Source organism: Schistocerca serialis, chromosome 1, assembly GCF_023864345.2.
Source record: "Schistocerca serialis cubense isolate TAMUIC-IGC-003099 chromosome 1, iqSchSeri2.2, whole genome shotgun sequence".
NCBI classification, from domain to species: Eukaryota; Metazoa; Arthropoda; class Insecta; order Orthoptera; family Acrididae; genus Schistocerca; species Schistocerca serialis.
The window spans coordinates 661,894,877-661,917,196 of record NC_064638.1 but is presented as its reverse complement, the minus strand read 5'-3'; the positions used below and the strand labels follow the sequence as shown (position 1 = coordinate 661,917,196).

The 22,320-nt window shown below is 41.9% G+C and overlaps 1 protein-coding gene across 1 annotated transcript in view; it reads left to right on the top strand.

Moving 5' to 3' along the window:
• The first annotated feature begins 12,633 nt into the window (after window positions 1-12,633).
• LOC126479740 (flavin reductase (NADPH)) overlaps window positions 12,634-22,320 on the top strand; it is a 65,199-nt gene continuing 55,512 nt past the window's right edge. Inside the window, exons 1-2 of the mRNA XM_050103811.1 lie at window positions 12,634-12,800; window positions 16,663-16,827. Coding sequence (XP_049959768.1) covers window positions 12,719-12,800; window positions 16,663-16,827 — 247 coding nt within the window. The 5' untranslated portion in view covers window positions 12,634-12,718. The remainder of the gene's footprint in view (window positions 12,801-16,662; window positions 16,828-22,320) is intronic.

The following is a 22,320-nucleotide window of genomic DNA, read 5'->3' as shown; positions in this document are numbered from 1 at the left end:
AGTGAAAGGTGGACGATAAATAGTTTCGACAAGAAGAGAATAGAAGCTTTCGAAATATGGTGCTACCAAAGAATGCTGAAGATTAGATGGGTAGGTCACATAACTAATGAGGAGGTATTGAATAGAATTGGGGAGAAGAGAAATTTGACTAGAAGAAGGGATCGGTTGGTAGGACATGTTCTGAGACATCGAGGGGTCACCAATTTAGTATTGGAGGGCAGCGTGGAGGATAAAAATTGTAGAGGGAGACCAAGAGATGAATACACTAAGCAGATTCAGAAGAATGTAGGTTGCAGAAGGTACTGGGAGATGAAGAAGCTTGCACAGGATAGAGTAGCATGGAGAGCTGCATCAAACCAGTCTCAGGACTGAAGACCACAACAACAACAACAACAGCAAGTTGTTTTGAGCTGGGAGCAGAATTTTAATCAATGGAACCGCGTGTAACATAATAGAACCAGCCTTCCATCTGCCAACGTCAATTTCAGGAGTCATGCAATTGAATGTTACACAACCTCACCTCTACTGGCCAGAAGCAACTTTAGAGTTTTTGCCAAGGCAGAATCCGACCTTGTTAATTCAAACTCTGGAGTCAGGTCTGTTGAGATACGTAAACCAGTTCATTTCAGAGCAAGAGGGGCATACATCATCCGAATAGCTCGTGCAGTATGTTGCTCAATATAGGGAAAGGCAACGACAACTAATGATCATTTTGAGCACCTCTGTGCCAAGTGCCATCGCAGCCTTAACTTTGTTGTGTGTTGTTTTCGTTCCGATCAGGTGGAGATCCAATTCCAAGAGGGAACTGACTGTAGTCTAAATCTCAGTAGATTGGATACCGAGGGCGTAATACGGGTAGGTAAGGGGTTGATCGAGTATTAAGTGGAGTGGTCATCCAGTAAAGAATTTTTACGTTTTATCTCATGTTATGTGTTTTAAGAGGACTAGACCACATCTAAGTTTTCTAATAGTAGTAGTAAATATGTCAGAAGTACGTGCTGACCCAGACAAGTTTAAGAGTAGTTAGAGGTCAACCCAGGGACCGGGTCTTTCCGAAGGGGTGTATAATGTAGTGTGGCACCATCGTTTAATATAGGAAAAAGTAAGATTCAGTGCAATATTTCTGAACGCAGAAGATGAAGTCAGGCGCAGGCATGTTGACACTAAGTTACGCTTACCAGCGGTTGCAAAGTAGAATGGAGGCCACAGGGCTGTAGAATTGCTGAAAAGAGTAAATGTAGACGCTTGCATGGCGCAAGTTACACGCAAAAGGGGCCCACTGGCCCAAGCTGGGTGTTATGAATACATGACTTGGAGTGGCGTGTTAGCAAAATAGGGACCCACAGCCACGCATAAATAAGTGCCAGTTTTCTATCGAGGGGGATTCAAATGTGGCAGATTAACTGGACTGAGGGGCATGTCACACCACCAGCTACATGCAGCAGCAGGTGGGGTGCCAGTGTTCCGGTCCACAGCATGTCACTGGTTCGACCCTCTGAGGGCAAGTTGGGGTCTGTAGCCAGGCAGCGATGGGCCACTCGATGGCTTGCTACCGCAGGATGTCCTATTCGCTCCCAATACACACTGGAGGCATCCCGAGCCGAGGGCCACAGATTTGGCTGTCGGATCGCTGGTGCTTGTTGTAGGCTGGTTCAAATGGCTCTGAGCACCATAGGACTGAGCTTCTGAGGTCATTAGTCCCCTAGAACTTAGAACTACTTAAATCTAACTAACCTAAGGACATCAGACACATCCACCCCAGAGGCAGGATTCGAACCTGCGACCGTAGCGGTCGTGCGGTTCCAGGCTGTAGCGCCTAGAACCGCTCGGCCACCCTGGCCGGCTGCTTGTTCTAGCCCATGATCTTAACCATGATGGCGAAGGTGCACGCAGCAGGCTGTCCTGCAGCTCCCAGCGAGCGCCACTGAGGCAATGGGGATGAAGGCCGTTGAGTCAGCTGCCAGTGCATCCTTACGTTGTCAAACATCGCGGCTGTACACGGCCAGCACACCACGCCAAGCTGTTTTCAGACAGCGAAGTGGCGCCCTCAGTGTCGTGGGACCCTGTGACGCAGACAGAGGGGAACGTGGCACTGTAACTGGGAATAATAAAATACTTGGAGATCATGGCCGAGTTTTAATATGGCGCATCCTGGCAGTTTCCATCCATGTCCAACATTCTTCCACCGCACGTCAACATCTACATTTGACAGTGACAGCTACAGGAAGGTGGTTGTAACCAGTGGGGTCAAGGATTTCTATGGTTGATACGCCCAAAGAGGTTGGCAGAGGCAATGACAACATCAGGGGTGGTGTTGCTTTTGGGATGGGTGGGCTGAGGAAGAGGAACAAGGTCATCTTGGATCGTGGGGAGGAACTGATGCCACCGCCAAAGGGTGGCAGCGGATGTTGATGTAGGCGGCAATCACATAGGTGGAGAAGGTGTGGTCAATGTGGGAGATGAAGTCACAGGGAATAGGAGCAATGGAGGAGGCATAGATAGCGGCACAGGTTACAGGGACGCTGAGGACGAGGTGTTCAGTGGGGTCATTGAGGAGGGGTTGTGGCTGGATGGGGATGTGCTTAAGGTGGCCGATGACAACTCCCTTCTGTGCTTGGGGACCAGGAGTATCTGTTTGGTAGAGGATATAGGCAGAAGTGCAGACAGTGTGGTGGTGCTGGAGAAAGGTTTCATTCAGGAGGAACCTGGTGTTGGGAGAGGGTGTTCACAAGGAGGTATTTGTTGGTGCATAAGGAGCGGATGTTCTGGAAGAGGATCTGACCTTGTGCTGTGCCATGATGGGATGAGTGGAGGGGTAAAGGGAGGGAGGAGGAGAGGCTTAAACTAGGGTGTTGAGGTAGATGAAGGTGAAGTGGGCTTGGTTGTGGTAGTAAGTGGCGGAGGTGTTGATGTGAAAGATGAAGTGGACAGCGATGGAGATCTGTTGGAGGGTGTTGGAACGTTGGAAAGGGTGGATGTTTTGGAGCACTGTGGTTAAGAAGCAGGTGCTGTCTTCAGCCATGGGAGGCAGATGAAGGGAATTGTTGGTATGGATAGGGGGGGGGGTGATGAGACAGACAGGAACAGTAAGCTTGGGGGTTGCAGGATGGTGTTTAGCCTTGCATTTGTGGGATTAGGTGGGATGTGGTCCATTGCAGGTGTTACAGGAAGAAAGGGTGGTGAGGTTGGGACAGTTTTTGAGAAAATCGAAGCTCTTGCAATGGGGCAGGTGGTTTTTTTTTTTTTTTTTTTTTTTTTTTTTTTTTTTTTTTTTTACTGTTGGGGGTCAGGTGATCATAATATATTTAGCAATGCTGGCAGTGGTAGGATTGGGGAGGGGATTTGGAGGATTTAACTGGGTGGCGGCAGTGAAAATTCAGGGTGCCATGGGTGAGGAGATGGTCGATGGAGGGGGTGGACTCTGAAAAGACCTGCATGAGGTAAGTGGGACCAGAGGCATTGAGGACACAGTGGGCAGAGCAGATTTCAAGGTCAGGGTGAGAGTTTAGTGCAGCCAGCACCTCATCCTCCGTGATCACCGGGCTGAGCTTGGCGAACACAGCAGTGTAGGTGGGGGGGGGGGCGATGGGGAGGCTTGGGCTGGCAAGGAGAGGAAGGGTATCAGGGACGCGTGGGGACCAAACATGATACAAGGGCGTTTACAGAGGAGGTCTATAGGAAAGGAGAGGGAGTAGGCTTTGATGTGAACTGAGTCGTTGGGTGGAATCAGTTGGGAGGTGGGAGTACCTGGGAGATACTTTCATATCTCCATGGTGAGGGTATAGGTATTGAGAAACTTGGGGTCTGGGGTCAACAGGACAAAGTTGTGGAGGGTGGAAGACGTGGTATGGGTGATAGGAGGAGGGGTGCTATCCATGGAGACGATGGTGGGAGGGGGAGGGGGTGATTTTTTGTTGGAAGCGGTGGGAGCAGAATTGGCATTGATGCACTGCTGGGGTTCTTTGGTGAGGGTAGTCTGGGAGCAGGGGAGAGGTATGGGGAGAACTGGGAGGTGGCAGGTGGCAGATCCTTCAGTTGTGGTGGAGGTGAAGTTGGTTCCATGGTGGCAGTTGTGGCCCAGCATGATGTGATGTGGGTGGGGGAGACAGGGGGATGAGACGGACGAAGCTGACCATCTGAGGGGTTGCAATGGAGGTGGCAGCTGAGGCATATGTGAGGGTGGGGGCAGGAGTGGGAGCTTTTGCCGGTGTTGAGACTGGGGAAAGGGAGTAGAGGTGGGGGTAGGCAGCAGGGGATGAGAAGAGGGAATGGGTGAGTGGAGGCGAGGTGTAAGGGGGGGGCAGGGGTAGCAGTCCAGGAAGTGATAGTCGAAGTGGGGGAGTGGGAGGGGGCGAGCACCGGGCAGCAGCTGATGACTGATGGATGGATGGATGGATGGATGGATGGGCGGACAGACAGTTGCAGCATTTGGCAGTGGTAGATGGCAGGGGGAGCAGGGAGCTCCCTTCTAAAAAACGTCGATTTCACTCTGAGAGTAGCCCACGCCAGGCGACGTAATCTTCCAATTTGGAAGCTCAGGGGATCCAACCTTCAAGATGACTGAGCCTGTAGCATTCTCCCCTTATATACAGGACACCTGTGGCAACATCATTTGGGAATTAAACACACTTATACCTATTTACGAGTCGCAAGTCGAATCCTAGCCAACAGAAACAGGGGAAATGTATGGTATTTTTTATGAGTGTAGTGCTCATTGTCGTACCTGAACACGATGTGTCAAATCAAAAAGGAGAACTGACCAGTCACCTCCATTCTAGTCCAGCGCCATCTACAGAATGTATTGTGTAGCAGAAGAGCCAGCCAGCCGAGAAACCAGTGGTGGCCAGAGGCCAGGCTAATCTGCGACTTCCTGCCGCTGCCCAACCCTTCGTGCCTCCTGTCACCGACCGTGGCACAGAGTCAAGCACTAGCAGCTGGGATGTATGCAGTAGTTATACCCCTGACATAGACTCCTCAGTTTAAAAATACATTAAATGAATCCACGATTGCGAATAAGGACAACCATGTGCTGTAAAATGGATTGACAATGAAAATTTGTGCCAGACTGACTCGACCGCGGATTTCCCGCTTATCATGAGTGATCGCCTCAGCATTTGGCTACCCATGCACGACTCACAGCCATACCAAAACTTCCATATGTTGTTAACCATGTCTCCAGGTAATCAGAATAACACAAGCACTGAAATATAATATCAGTTTAAAAAATACGAGGCAGGAATGTTGTTGACCACACATCTCGAATTTTCCATGTGAAATGTAGATTACTCTGTTTTATACCAGATATTTTCAAAGATAGCAGAAATCGGGCCGTACACGCTTTTTCACGTCGCTAAATTATCTTAACTTGTTGCGAAAGTCCTGTACAACTGTATCACATAGGCTATATTTCCTCTAAGTATTCTCTCATCAGATGAAAAGATCTGTTCTTGTGTGTCACGTCCTGCATCACAGGACTAAATATTAAACTCATTTTTGGCTCATGAAGGAGTGCTAAGGCTTGGTCTACGTCAGTACAGGATGGCTCCTCACATTCGAACTCTCTCTAAAAGTAAACAAATGTCTCATCACATACGAAGTCTCTCAGGGTAACAGCACAGACACGTTGTAAATATCAGGTATATACTGCATATCACTTTATAAATTCGATGGTATAGCTGATTTTATTACCATAATCATCTCTCCCTGTGTAGATGGGGGATTGAAATTTCGTTAAAAGATCTCGCTGCAACGAGAAAACGTCTAATTACCGCTTCAAATCTTGACTCATCTTTGTGGTAGTCTCGCCCTAGCTTCCAATCCCCCGTGGCGCGTCTTTGATATCGAATTGATAGGCTAATTAATTAAATTGATCATGAGAGACCCTTTGCATAGTGAGTAATTTTGTTCCTGCAGTCGTATTACACTCGCCATGTAACCATTACAGACGCTACCGTGACGTCTCTATGGGGTTCCCTTGGTATTCACTTCCTCTGACACCAAAATGGGTGGTAATCGTCGTCAAGTAGCTGACGACATCCAACGCTAATTGGGTTCTATCTCTCGGTTGTCTTGCCATTGTAGTGAAAGTAAGTCATTTAGAATTCTAGTATTGTGCTCTCGAACTTATCCTGCCGAGTCCCGTGGGTCTATGGGGGTTATAGGATGGTTCATTGTCTTCTCCACCCCCACGACGCCTCCACCACTGGACAACATATCAACAGTGCCATTATGCATTAAGCTATTTATATCAGAAAATAAATGACAAATATTAATCTCCAAACGACACCCAAATAGTTCGTAAGTTATACAAACTGTACTCAAGATTTCTGTTCTAGTCAGTCAGCATTATTATGAAATCCAAACCTGATCTCTGTGCAAGCCATGCTCTCAGTTTCAAGTATTTTTAAATTATTTGTGTCTAAAGTTGTGACTGTTGACAGATTTACAGTATTTGTCAATAAAAGCTCTGTAATGTCGTTGCGGCGACGCGGTTCTTTCCGTCCCTTTACGACGGACCTGCACCTACCTGTGAACATTGTCTCAGCAGATCATCAGTAGGAAAGCCGAGTGAAACCTACTGTACTTCGACGTGAACCAGGCTGCAATTTAAGTCACTAATCTACGTTTCGGGAGAAAGTTTTCACACAAATGAAAGTTTGGAAATTTTGTCCTCAGTTAACATATTCTGAAACTTAGGTGAACAAGTATCACTGCCAAGCCCATACTAGTCTTAACACAGTCACTCATAATCCCTTTCACTCACGTTAGCAAGTTTATGGTGTTGCATTTTCCGAAAACGTAATAGCTACAAAAATACTGTCTGTTTTTGATTGATAATGCTCGCCAAATATTAAGTCTGTCGGTACCAAATGCAGTCACAGTTTTTAGCCACCGACCTGCTCAATACGCCATGCAGAATATATGTCTTTTTTTGTCACAAAATTCACTTAAAATTTCCGTAATTTCTACACGCCCATCGCAATAATTATGCCGTCACTTTACCACACTTTTGATGTATGATACACTGCTAGATCTGGCAACTTATCGTTTCCATCGGAACTACTACTACACACGTCCGAATTGTTTCATGGCTATTTTTTTTTTTATTTTTTATTTGGTATGCGTATTCCATAGATCCATACATGCGAGTGATTCGCCTGGATGTGGAACGTGTCAATACAATTGTACAAATACAATTAATGCTACAGAATAGTAATATAATTAAATGATATAGATATTACAAGCTGTCATTAAACTAGTATAGCAATTCTCAATATAACATTATAACTATAACATTATAACTATAACATTAACACTATAACATTAACATAATATTGTATCATCCATCTAATAACTAAGAGACTAAATACATCTATTATTAAGGGAGGGCATTACTTCTGGAAAAGAATTCATCTAACGAGTACAGTGGATGGTCGAGCAGGTATTTTTTTAACATACCTTTGAACAGCGTTTCATTTTCTATTGTACATTTAATATAATTAGGCAATGCATTAAAAGTCTTTATAGCAGCATACTTTACTCCCTTCTGTACAAGTGTTAAATTTTTTAGTTCAACATGTAGATCATCTTTACCTCTAGTATTGTAGTTATGGTATGAACAATTTGTTTCATACTGAGCATAGTCTTTATTAACTACATTCATCAGAGAGTATATGTACTGACATGTTGTGGTCAGAATACCTAACTGTACTAGGCTTCGACTCCTTCTCTAGAATACTCTAAGTCTTCTCTACCAGCAGAGAAAGGCGCGCGAAGAATACTGCTCTACCATTGGTCACTTTACTCAACAGCCTATAGCAAAACAACACTGTCCCGCGTCAGTCTGCACTTTTCATTAATAACCAATCGCAAAATAGTAAACCTAACGACTGCACTTTTTACTGATGTAATTATCTAATATGCTGAAGTTTTGTTTATGCATAAAGTTATTTACTATTGTTATTTATACCTGAATTAACTTTCCCTTTACCATAAACTTACTTTACAAATCTATTCTACAAAAATCACCTTTGTCCATATCCATACTTCTTCGAAATGTTCCCACACTAACTCCTACTACATAACTCGTTAAACAATTATCTTCTTATTAACCTTAAACCACATTCACGCACCATTCATACTGCTAAAATACATTTATAACATTTTACATACACAAAAAGACATAATAACACTTTATGAAAATACTAGAACAGTTTATAAAAAAACATTCTATTACTTTAGTGCACTCTAGGGGGCACAATCGAAACCCCTATCCAATATTGTCCTCTATCGGCTGATACATAAACTACGTGCGCATCCAGTCTCGCGTCACCATCTGTCACTATCCAGCTCTGAGACACATCTCCCACTTAACTGCCTCCAAGGCAGGATCGGTATACGGCGCTACGCCTCAACATCCTGATTTTTAACTAGATTAGCTACCAACAATTTTACTTACTACGACATAGAGAGCCTCTTTGAATGTCTGAAAGAATCCAGTAGTGATAAAGAACTGTTTCAGGGACGAGAAAACTTCGTGGAACAGGTTGGGAGGAGTTCTAAGCATCGAATGACTAAGTTGATCCAAGAAAGGCTTAACCTAACTTTTGCAGTCTCAATTGGGAAGGAATGACCAGTTGTACTGCCTGTTGATTATATCACTTTCTATGGACTCATAGCCAGACTGATAAACTATTATGGTCGTTTAGTTCCATCGAGGGATCTTGCAAAAGGCAGCCAGTTGTTGATATGAATCTGTATGTTTTGTGTGTGGAAGCCTTAGTCGACAGTGGGAGCAGTGAAAAGGGCTATGACCATATTAAGGGACTACATGGTGCATAACTTGTAGAGTGTCTTGCAAGAAGTATAATAATTAAGAATACTACAGGTCAGCTCAGTGAGACAATCAAAATGGATGTTGTGCTTGAATTTGTTATAGTTCAGGAATCATTTGAGAAGAATTTTTTGGTTATACCAGGATTAGCAGTAAATGTAGCGCTTGGTATACACTTCCTAAGTGAAATCGGCGCAGTCAGACGTTTTCAAACTCAAGGAGTTGGTAACTGGCTGAAGCTATTTGTTATCAGTGTGGATGAATTGCGACCAAAACTGAAAGGTGTGGTGAGGGCATAGAAAGTGTTGTGAGAATTGATGTTTAGATGTGGAAGGCATCTAGATTAAAGACTTTCGTCAGGTCTTGAAAGAATCGAGATGTTTCCATTGTAATGGACTTCCGTCAGTGAATCACAGTTGTCAAGATGTTTCAGTTCTGTGTGTCTCCTAGGATGTATACGTTCCTGGATTTTACTTTTTTATGTACACAGTTATTTAGAAGATTTTCATTTGGCGGAACTGTAGGTGAGTAGAAAAACTGTGTGTTAAGTGTGGCCAGACACAGGAACAGTTTGAACAGTTTTCGGAAATTGTGAGACCTTAAATTTTTCATGTAAACTGACTGCCACTAGAGTGACTGAAAATATTAGTGTCAATAATGCAGAGATGATATTCAATAAACAATAAAAATTTAAACATATTCTTTGTTTCGCCTAGCTCATTTGTAAAATGCATCTCCAACTTCATTATTGTAATTAGGAACACAGCCAGCAAGTTGGTTAGGATATTATAAACTTGAGCTCATCATGAAGGGGACTGTTTTGCAGCAGTGTGCAACTGTGCACTGGACAAAATCAGATGAGCCAAAATCCAGGTATAATCCAATTGTACATTGATGTTCCCCTCCTGATGAAAAGTTAAAATCCACGACATGGAGTTGTCGCCCACATATAGATATGAAAAACTGAAATTGTTCTTGGTGCTTTACAACACAATTTATAAAGCCAGAAAAAAGTGAGAGAACGCTGTGGGCATTTACAGGTGTGTGGGGTAATACATCACAGTAAAGCACGATTTATATATGCATGTAGCATAAAAGATGTCCCCTATTCATTCCATACTACAAGTAGAAAGACAACATATGGTTATGGTTAGATTGTGTAATAAATACACCAACAGATGGAGAAAAAAATGGAACATTTAGTTACTGTTAGATCTGTAAAAAACAGAACAAAAAATCAATACTAAACTTTCATCTTCATAGCAGAAGACAAAGTGATTGGCTGTTTTTTTTAAAAACATTTCTAAGGATGAAGCAATAATAGTTTGCTATTAAATGTCAACCAACTCTATACATTTCGGTGTTTAGATTTTACTAAATGCATCCAGACTTCTCATGGGTAGTACTAAGCGTCAATGGCTGGCCGTCTTGTGTGGCATAGCGCTCATAAATTACATGCACAAACCTTCCTCTTGAATCAGTCTATCTGTTATTGAATACCTTTATGTAAAGACAGAGAAACGCGCCAGTAGACTACAATTTAGTAACATGTATAGATTTCCGAAGCAAGTGCTTCATATTTTGCGTCTCAATAGCTGTACTCCTCGCACGACGTGTCTCGCGAACATTTTTAGTCTTTCAAGTTCTCCAGAATCTCTGTCATTAAACTTTAGTCCGCCACGCACTGACATGTTAGCCACATTTAAACATCGCTTATTCCTGCCTGCAGTGACACAATACGAACTTCTCTGTCTTGCGGTTATCACGACACACGGCACATTCTGTGAGGTATAGGTGCACTTGCCTTAATTTGTATATACGTCACGAGAGGTACTGTGGCTGTGGCCCTTTCAAAGATATACTTTGGCTATCTTGAAGGCATTGTCGTGATTGCAGCAGCCATTCTAGCAGATGAATTGAAGCAGAAGCTCTTTATATGTTCAACTGGTTCATTCATTGCAAATTTGGAAGCTACTACTGTCTTTTTCTTTCTTTAAAAGTATCAGCTTGCCCACTCCATACTCGTTACTTACATAGTACTGTACAGAACGAGAAGTACTTACGCAGCTCCCCCAACGCTGCAAAAGTATGATGGTTGTGTGAAGTATGTTCCAATTTGTGTGAAAAATTACAACTATTGCTCTATTTTTTTTCCTTGAACGTGTGAACCTGTCAACTGTATAATAATATTTCGTATAATGGCATGTATTACAAAAAGTTCTTAAGGAGAAGCTCCCATACTGTTAAATAAATGTGCTGATTGTGTGTAGTGTGTTCTAATTCGCGCGAAAAATTACACGTCACCGCCAGGAAACTAAACTTCTTCCTTTGCTCTTGAAAGTAAGTGAAACACCACCAGAAATATGCCTAGACCAGTACCTGAATATATTTCGTCTGCGTATGTGCTTAACTTGAAGATATTCTTGTATGGAAGAGAAGGCTCCTAAAATAACTAGTTTGTAAATTTTCTTTTATGCTTCATAGGCAGCTGACAGTGAGGCTCGGTCACCTCTTAATTGTCTCTCACATGTGTAAGTCTTTTTTTATTTTATTTTTGTTCTGACGATGAGTAGTAGTTTTTTTTTTTTTTTTTACTAGATAATCAACGTGTTTTGAATATTGTCTCGCAGTTTCTCTGTTTCACGCCTAATTTGAAAATTAATGACAACGACAAGTCCAAGAAGCTCTAAGAACTGTGGAGGTCAATAATAAATTTTTCGCAGACGGAATGACTCGAACCAAAACTACCACAGTAGCAATTGCAGCTCCTCACCCACTACACCACATTGATGATTTGCAATTCATACCTTTGTCCTGCGTCAGACGTCTCCTGAAACCTTTAAATGGCAATAACTCATTATCTGATGTTTATATGAAGACATTCTTTCTAGACATCCTAGGTATGCTAGTGTTTTGGAACAGCATTCAGTTAAAGGAAATAAGTTATATGTGGTTGTAATACAAAACGCACAAAATAGGAACTTGATAAATTTCACACGAGACTCACATTCGGGAGGAGGATGGTTCAAATCCGCGTCAGGCCATCGTGATTTAGGCTTTCCTGATTTCCGTAAACCGCTAAGGTAAATGCCGGAATGGTACCTTTGAAACGGCACGGTCGACTTCCTTCCCCATCCTTTCCTAATACGATGGGACCGATAACTTTACTGTTTGACCCCTTCCCCCAAACCAACCAACAAATTCCAACATGGCCTCACTCAGGTGCTTCCATCAAAAGCATATCTATGAAATGAGCGCAGCTACAGTATCTCTCGTAAAAGTACATGCAAACAAAGGCACGCGTGTAAAAGTCGGATGACGAATGGTCGGACCTTTGGGTCAGACGCGTCGACATGCAAAATCGGTTTGTCGGTCATCCAGCAAGCCTACACACGTACAATTTGCTGGTGGGTGATAGATCTGAGCGTCATAAAGGCCCTTTAATCGTTGGGAAAGAACCACGAAAAATTAAAATCAGTTAGGGCACACGGACATTCGACAAAAGATAGTGTTGAGTGTAAATATGTGCAAGTTTTCATTGCACATGATACATCGACCAACTTCATCCTCCCGCTATCTTCATACGTCCATTAGATCGCAACATTCGTTTCTAATTCTAATTGTTTTTCTACATTCGTCCATGTTAGCACACGACTCTTAGCTTTATAACATCAAGATGTCAAAACTGAGATTGTTACTTTGTATTAAAATTGAGACAATGTGTTTGTTTTTCAAAGTTTTCCTTACGTTGAACTGAATAGTACGGTGATTGTAGAAATCAAAGAATTTCACTGGTTTATCTTTGTGAGTGCGCAAGTCACGTTTTTTTAATGAATTTGACCTAGCTGGAGCGGGCATTCGGCTGTTGATAAAGTGTTGTGAATTATGTCGATTCCTAGAAAAATTGCAATTTTTGGTGCCAGCGGCCAGATAGGAATCAAAGCCACAGAGTTCGCTTTAGAACATGGTAATTAATCGTTTGACAATAAGGAAACGTCTGATTTCTTATTCTTGTGACATGAAAGAAATATCAACATACCAACGCTAAACTACGTTTAGAAAGTAGTGCAAATGGCACTTTTCCGTTGGTATTGATTCATGATTGTTTCTGATTTCCCAGTACCTCTAAATTAATCGATGACAATACATGGGATATTTATATATAGAGTAAATAAGCGATTAAACGCCGGTTTTGTAATGACTGCAAAATTGACTCGATTTAGCGTACAGTATGTGATGTTTGCTATCGGTTTTATTTCTGTTACTTCTGCAAGGAACCTGAACGTTGAATGTACCTAATTTTCCATGTTTGTTCAGTTGGTGAGCACATTATTATTCCTGTGTTTCTGTAACTCCATTGTCAAGACAGCAAAGTGGTTCCCCTCTTTGAAAATGTGAAAGGGTGATGTTAAGAAGCACAATCCCCTCTCGATCCAATAAAGCATAACCAAGGTTCTTCAGAAAGCAGTGTAAGAATGCGCTATAAAATTCCTGGAAAGCTAGTGTTAATTGAGTACTCACCAGTCTGGCTTTCGAAAACGGAACTCAATAAATGAGGTCCTATATACATTTCTAAATAAATTTTATAGTGTACTCAATGAGAGAAAACATATATCATAAGTATTCCTTGATCTCATTAAGGCTTTAAACCCCATCAACCACGTATTAGGCCTTCTTCTGGATAAACTACGGAACTGTGGAATTAGGGGAAAAAATGCAATGACTGATTTAGATCATGTCACTCAGAGTGAGTACAAAAAGTTATCACAGAAATGTGAAAGTATGCAGTCAAAGGAGCAACTTGGGCCATTTCTGTTTATCATATCTATCAATGATCTGCCCCAGAGCATTTAAAAAAGATCTAGCAGGAATGTTTGCTGTTGATACAAGTACACCAAAGCAATGTGCCAGTGAGCTTCCTAACAAGATTTCTGACACACATTCCAAGCTGGTAAATTGGCTAAACGCAAACAAACTGTTACAAAATAAGAACAGTACTGTTCATAAATTTTCGCCAATCACATATAGTTTTGTCAAGGATATATGTTGTCAGATTTGAAAATGAACCTACTGACTAGTAGATAACCACTAAATTCTTCAGTTTGTGGGTCAGTTATACTTTACATACATAAAAAGGTTCTTAAAGAGACAATAGATTTTGCTAAGCATTTAATGTCCTGAGTAAAGTCTGAGAGGTCAAAGAACTAAAATGTGCATGTTTTGTACTTGTACACTCAATACTTACATATGTATTGCATTCCATTTTGAGCTGTCTCACACAGAGATGACAATATTATGAAAAGGATACATCACTACTCATTATATTGTGGAGAGACTGAGTCGCAGGCAGGCACAGCAAAAAGACTGCTGAACAAGTAAGCTTTTGGCCAAAAGGACTTCTTCCAGAGGAGACAACACACACATTCACTCAAACACAACTCACACACTCATGACCACTGTCTCTGGCCACAAAGATAAGACTTCAATCAACCACATATGATGGGAGAAGCAGTCTGGTTGGTGGGGGTAAGGAGGAGGCTAGGGCAGAGATAGCAGAATGGGGGTGGGGAACAGTAAAGTGCTGCGTGTGGAAGCATAGAGTGACATGGTGGGGAATGTCCTACCCACTATCCTTCCAACCCCTCCCACAGTGGTATTCCACCACCCACTGGTCCTACACAGTATGCTTGTCCATCCCTACTCCCAACCCCATGCCTCATGGCTCGTATCCCTGTTCCAGACCTAGATGCAAGACCTGTTCCACGCATCCTCCTACCATCACATTCTCCAGTCCGGTCACGAGCATCACCAATCGCATCAAAGCCAGGGCTACTTGTGAAAGCAGTCATGTGATCTACAAGCTAATTTCAACCACTGTGCGGCATTGTACATGGGCATGACAACCAACAAGCTGTCCATGTGAATGGCCACTGACAAACTGTGACCAAGAAACAGCTGGCTCATCCAGTTGCTGAACATGATGCCCAACACAATGCTCTTCACTTCAATGTCTGCTTCAAGTCTGTGTCATCTCGATCCTTCCTACCAACACCAGCTTTTCTAAATTGCACAAGTGGGAACTCTTTCTGCAATAAATCCTACGTTCCCATAACCCCTCTGGCCTGAAACTTCTTTAGTCGCTGTCCTTCACCCACCTTTCTCCTTCTCTGTTGCCACTCTAACACTACAGAGCCTTCTGTTCCACCACCACACCCACAGTGTTTTTATGTATGCCCTCTCACTGTCTGCTCCCACCCCACTCCCCTCCGACTGCACCTAGCTGCTCTACTCTCTCCCCACAACGTACCTGTATGCTCCCACAAGTGGCAATAGTGTCTACCCCAACTGTACCTTGCTACTTCCTATCCCTCTCCCTCGTCGCCCCAGCCTCTTCCTTACCCACCTTTACCACCCAGATTGCTTTTCCCATCATGTGCGGTTGCCTGCAGCCTGGCCTTGGTGGTGGTGGTGGTGGTGGTAGTGGTTGTGTGTGTGTGTGTCCGTCCTCCAGAAGAAGGCCTATTTTCTGAAAACTTACTTGTTTAGCACACTTTTTGTTGTGCCTGTTTGCAGCTGAACATCTCCACTATATGGCGAATAGCAATCTATCATTTTTGTAATATTGTCGTTATTCCATCCTGGATTTCACACACAGATGTTTATTGTGCAGAAGATTGTTTTATTGATGAAAATTTGCTATTTTTAAGAAAATAAAAATAGCCAGTGTCATCAGACCCATCATTCCAACGATAATTGGTCAACGGCTATGTAAACGATGTAACAGTGTAAGATACATGGGACTTCTTCTATACAACAAGCTGCCCAATAACTTAAAGTTAAATAGAAAATGATTCAGAGTAAAAGTGAAAATAATACTATATATTCGAAAGAACAGACATCACTTATATATAATTAAAGTGAAAGTGGCGAATGATGTCTTTAGTGCGGATGCACACCAGGGTCAAGCTCTTATGGGAATCAATGAAATGCCATGTGTAATGAGAATAATGGGTAATGCAGTATATTAATTGTGTGTTGATAAGTTGAGAATTGAGGCCTGGCAGGAGGCATGTTAGGGTAGTCTGTGCAGCTACATTGACCCCTGTGTCTCGATGGTTTAGTGGTCAGAACATCTGCCTAGTAAATGGGAGACCCGGTTTCAAATCACAGTCCAGTACAAATTTTCAACTTTCCCCATTGATTTAAATCAGTGCAACCTTTGAACTAATGTCTGCAATTCCTTTGTGTGTTAAAAATAATGCATCAGAACTGCTTCTATACGGTAGTAGAATATATGAATATAACTCTGAAATAATCAAGTTAAATATTTTCTTAAATGTTATTAGTTTTTAGCTGAGTAATTCGATTCTACAGATGTAACCGTTGTTTTCTCTTACAGAGTTTATTACAGTGTAATTGTAACTTGTCCCATATTTATTGTTTTTTCCTAATTGTGTGTTAGTAATAATATTTATACAAACTATAATTGTTACTTGTTCCATATCCACGTGTATCAACACACAGCAGGATTACTGGAATCAATAAAAATCAAACAAATGATCAGTAAAATCAAAATACCAAATTCTTTACTTAATTTGCATTTTGTCTTGAATACCGGTGGAGGAAAAATAAATCACACTGTCCTATAACTTAATATGTGACTGAAACATATCATGTCTAAGTACAATGTATTTGGACCAGAAGAAAAGCTAATAACGTATCTACCACATCATATTTCGCAAAATCATCTACCACCACTTCAAGGTTACTGCCTGTTTCTCTCATCTTTGGTGAAAGCAACTGTATTTAAGTTTTTATTTGTTTTTCAGGCTGCCAGGTGCGAGCATTGTTGAGGGACCCAGAGAAAATGCCAGAAGCGTTACGGAGTAAAGTTGAGGTGGTGAAGGGTGATGTCACTAAGGAAGAGGATGTGAAAGCAACAGTAGCTGGACAGGATGCTGTTGTTGTAACACTGGGCACACGGAATGATTTAAGTAAATTCATTTCTGTTATCTCTGTTTTGAGATGCATGTAGGGCAATGAAAGAAATATTTTATTTATTTGTTATCCATCTTTATGAGTGCTGTTGTTGTCATCATTTTGCATACATAGACATTGGAAAAAAGATACGGTAAGATATGGCCTATTGAGATCTTAAGTGAATGGTGAATTGGTTGTTGTAGTTTTACCCTCAGTAGTGGTATAGAAAAGCTCTTGAATGGGGTGATGTACTGATGTTTTGCCTGGGTTCTCAAATCCATCAGCTCTTTAACCATTCATAGGATTTAGAAGACATTGTTCCACCATTGATAACCTGTAAGTGACAATATAACCAGATTCCATACACAAGGAACACTTTGCAGGTGTCTTTTATGACAGTGTATGATACCACTTGGAGGAATAATACTCAGGGACTCAACCACAATTGGGGTGTCTGGGGACGTCTCACTCACGTTCCACAACGTAATGGTTACCATACCAAGCGATTGATCAGTGAAACATGCAACCAACTAATTGTCTGCTGTGGCCACTAACAATGTGATGTCCATTATAAGGAATCTAGAATAATGCTCCTAATATTTGAATGACTTTGTATGGGTATGAAAATTATAGACACTGAAACTTCCTGGTGGAAGTAAAGGTGTGAGGACGGGGTGTGAGTCGTGCTTGGGTAGCTCAGATGGTAGAGCACTTGCCTGCGAAAGGCAAAGGTCCCGAATTCGAGTCTCGGTCCGGCACACAGTTTTAATCTGCCAGGAAGTTTCATATCAGCGCACACTCCACTGCAGAGTGAAAATCTCATTCTGGAAACATCCCCCAGGCTGTGGCTAAGCCATGTGTCTGCAATATCCTTTCTTCCAAGAGTGCTAGTTGTGCAAGGTTCGCAGGAGAGCTTCTGTGAAGTTTGGAAAGTAGAAGACGAGGTACTGGCGGAAGTAAAGGTGTGAGGACGCGGCGTGGGTCGTGCTTGGGTAGCTCAGATGGTAGAGCACTTGCCCGCGAAAGGCAAAGGTTCAGAGTTCGAGTCTCGGTCCAGCACACAGATTTAATCTTCCAGGAAGTTTCATATCAGCGCACACTCCGCTTCAAAGTGAAAATCTCATTCTAGGTTATAGACACTGTCTACCTTGAGTTGGTAATGCTGGGCATGTAGACCTATAGAACCATTACCCTGACAGAGACTTTGTGGTGAGGATGATGAGCCACAAGTATCAATTTGGCATCTTCATTTGTACTGGTTGATGGCTCATATTAGGAAGACACATTCGTAAATCACCCACAAGTGGCGGTCATTTGGGATCCCCATGAAAGGGGTGTGGTGTGGCATGCAGGGGTGTGGTCGATTCCTACACTGGACATTTATGATGTCGCCCAGTATTTTTTACTTTCAGCAGTATATATGGAGCAATCAAAAAGTGTCCATTATAATGCTGTACAGTCCAGAATCGGTATCAGAGTCAGGCAAAGTCACCACGAGCGTTGAGGTAATCATTCCACCAATGCACCAGGTTGAAGACACCTGTGTGGTGAAACACCATTTCCTGCTAAGTGAAATAGTCAGTAACTGCTTCTTGCACATCCTCATCCAACAGGAATCATTGACGATTCAAGGCCTTTTCGGGGGCTGAATGTGTGATAATCACTTGGGGAGGAGAGATCAGGACTATAGGGCAGATGCTCCGATGTCTCCCACTTGAGTTACGATAACTTCTGTGTTACGACATTTGTGATATGGAAACATGCATTATCATGAAGCAGCAGCACCCCGTCACACTTTTCTCAGACATTTCACCGTAGTTGCATGTCATAATTCCTCCAGCATTACAGAATACTATTCTGAGGTAATGGAGACACCACGTGCCTTAAAATAAATAGGCAATAGATCCCGGTAAGCAAAGAACAGGGTGAGCATCACCCTTCCAGTAGAAGCTGAACTTTTTTGGGATGAGGGACGATGGATGCACCACTGTATTGTCGACGCTTTTGACCTTGGTTCCCAGTGGTGGCACCAGCTTTTGTTGGCTGCAACAACGTACTCACGGACATAGAAGATGCTTTAGGCAAACAGCCATCCAGTTTGCTCTTTATTTGCCATTCAACACCTGGGGTATCCACTGGTTACAGGCCTTATGATTGCTTAACTCCTTCTGGATTATGTGTTGCATCCTACCAAAAGTAATGTCGAGGCCCTTTGCTAGTGCACAAATGGTTATGCACTTGTCTGCCCAAGTGCATCAGCTGCCTTCTTGTTGTTGTACATAATGAGTGGGGCTGGCTTCTGAGGTCGGTCATTGTCTTGGGTTGAATTGCGACCAGCATGGAATTTGGCACACCATTTGATAACTGTAGTTTTTGACAGACGTGCTGCTTCATACACATTCTTCATTCTCTGATGGATTTCTGCTGGTATTTGTGCTTCGGCAGCCAAAAAAAGAATTAAAAATTTTTGTTCCTGTTTGGATACATTCGATAATGATATTGCCATAATTCAGATTTCTGCATTTGCACTTCAGAAAGACATTAATGCCACACTAATCCCTTGCCTACAAGTCGGTGCATATATATCCACATTGGAGACACACTACATTACATGTATGCTCCAGCAACACTCTCAAATGGAAATTTCTTGATCACCCCTTGTATGAGGTAGAATATTTTACACTTAACAGTTATAAGAAGTGGGACAACCTTCTCTGCCTGGTGGTTTACAAGAGTTGGGTCCTCAGTATTAATTTATCAAAAGAGTTCACAAGTAATGATGATGCAGAGGTACATGTGATCAAGAGGGCACTAGAGCAGATGAAATGTGTTTTAGCAGAAAAATTTCTTGATGCTCTCATCCCTTACTGTACCAAAAAAATTACTGGTACATTTATCTGGAAATAAACTTGGCCAGCCTCAAGGGGTTCAAGACTCTTTCATAAATGGCTAACAGAGGATCTTAAGATATTTTAGCTTTGCTTTCTTTTTGTTCCACAATCCCCCATTTCCAACTGTGCTTTCTCCTCTTACTTTCAAACCCTTGTTGACAGTCCTTGATATTGATCCAGCTGTCTTCTGAACTGTTTTTTATTTTGTTTACACCTTTCTCTTTTTACTTTTGATCACAAACTTTTCAGCTGCAGTAATTTTTGACCCCACTTCATGGGATCGGCCTCCTTTATTTATTTGTTTGTTTGCTTTTTTCTGTTGTGCAGACTGGTAGAGGAAAGACAATGTAGAACACTTTAGGTAAAACCAACTTACCTACATTGTAAAAGATGCTGCAGGCACAATAACTGAATAGACACATAAATGCACTTAAGATGCAGCACGGTAGCCAATCTGGGGTGGTGGAATTGGCATGTATGTCCTTGATAGAGCCCCATGAAAATACAGCACTTATGATGGCAGACCTGTTAAATTCCCATGCATGTCAAGGTTAAGAAGTCTGTTTCTAGGAGCACGAGGAGTTCTGGCAGTGCCTATCAAGCCAGATGACCTTTGCTGTGGCTGAGTGGTGCCTACGGGAGAAGACTTTGATCTGAATAGGTGGCATCAGGGCAGACATTTCGCAAATGAAACAAATTAAATGAAATAAACATAATGGCTGTGTGAACAGAGAGATGTAGAAATTTTGATACAAAAAATTACAATTCATCAGACGTGTGGAAAATTAGCAGTCATACCTGTGAAAATTATGGCACATAAAAGCCTGATTATGATTCAAGGAGTTATCTTTCACAGAGAGCTTACATTCAGGACAACCAAGGAGCCAAGAGCCTAATCTAAAATGAGACATACATTTCGTCTGGCACTTACAAAAAGACCCAGAATAACTGAATAGATACAAGCTCTGTCATCTAAGTTGTCTGAGTGAAATGTGCTGAAAAAAGTAAAAGTTGTGGGTCTATATGTGAGGGTTGACCATATAGCCTACCACCCATGAGTTGTTTCCAATGTTTTCAGTTTGGATATGTGTCATGTCACTGAATAACAGAACCAAAATGTGGAAACTATGGAAGATCACTTAATAATGTCAGTCCTTGAAAACAACTGCATCTATGTGTAAATTCTCTGGTACACCATCTTCCGTGTTAATCAAATTTCCTAGTATGTAAAAAAGAAAAAAATACAAGAATAAAATTTAAGACTGACTATCTATCATACCTCAAGGCAAGAAAAAAGTAAGGACACTTACATGCAGCAGACACGAGGAAAAATTTTGGGAAAATCAGAGCTTCCACCACACCTGGTCCAACATTTTCAAAATCATCTCCACCACTTGTTATAAACTACAGACATGCAACCAGATCAAAAAATTATCTCTAAAAAAGATATCCATCTCCCTTGATTAACACTCTGACAGAGCCAGTTAGAATCTCCCAGCTGATACAGCAGAAGACACTTTGTGTCCCTCCAGAGAAACAAAGAAGAATACAAGATAAGAGCAGAATATGGAATAAATTTGTCGGTTTTGCCAGGCCAGGACACTGTGCCAACCACTCAGGAGGCACTGAGACATTGACAGGTCAATACATATCACTTTCACATTCATTGACAACACGTCTACTTTTTTAGTGATTTTTCAGTTGAATTGATATGATTACGTTCGATCACAGTCTGGAATTAACTCAAACTTATGGCAAATTATCCCACAATATGAATAGCACTTGGGAATAAAATATAATAAATATTGGGTATGTATCTGGAGATTTTGCACACTAGTCAAATCAAACACTTTCAAGAACAAATACCTGTGAACACTGTACTTGAATCAATAGCCTTTAGAGTTCAACATAATGATGAGAATTGTCTTCACACACACACACACACACACACACACACACACACACACACACACACACACACACACACACACACACACAAAACTGACTGAAAAGTGAATGGAAGAACTGGTGAATTAAATGCTCGTAATCTCACGAGACAGTGAGATAATGACTAATAGTACCAAGATCTCGATCTGTCCTGAATGAATTCAGGACCTCCGACACATTTTAGTACTGCTTATGGCTCCTATTCTACAATAGACATGACAGTCAGAGCTGTAACTTTCCACATTTGATACAGTGAACTGTTCAGGTTGACTTTCGTGATGGCGACCACTGCACAGTTACTGAATCAGTCACAATACTACAACACAATGATTTTTACCATGTTAATGACTATGGAAGGCCAACTGGTATACTTTCACTGCTAAAATGTAGATTAGGGTATAGCCAAAGAAACGAATCGAAGTAGTTGTTCACAATAACTTAAAGACCATGTCCCATGGTGGTCCAGAGAGATCACAGATGTCATTGGAGAATGATGGAGTCTACAATGTAGGCCTCACCCCTCTACCAACAATTTCATTTGTTCAAAAGAATGTGGGCATAAGCATTATCAAGTTAAACAATGGAGGAAAGAACGTTGGGATCAATATACTTCTTCTATGAAAGCACATACCCCAACTATGCAAGTGTGTACCAAATTACAGCAGTACG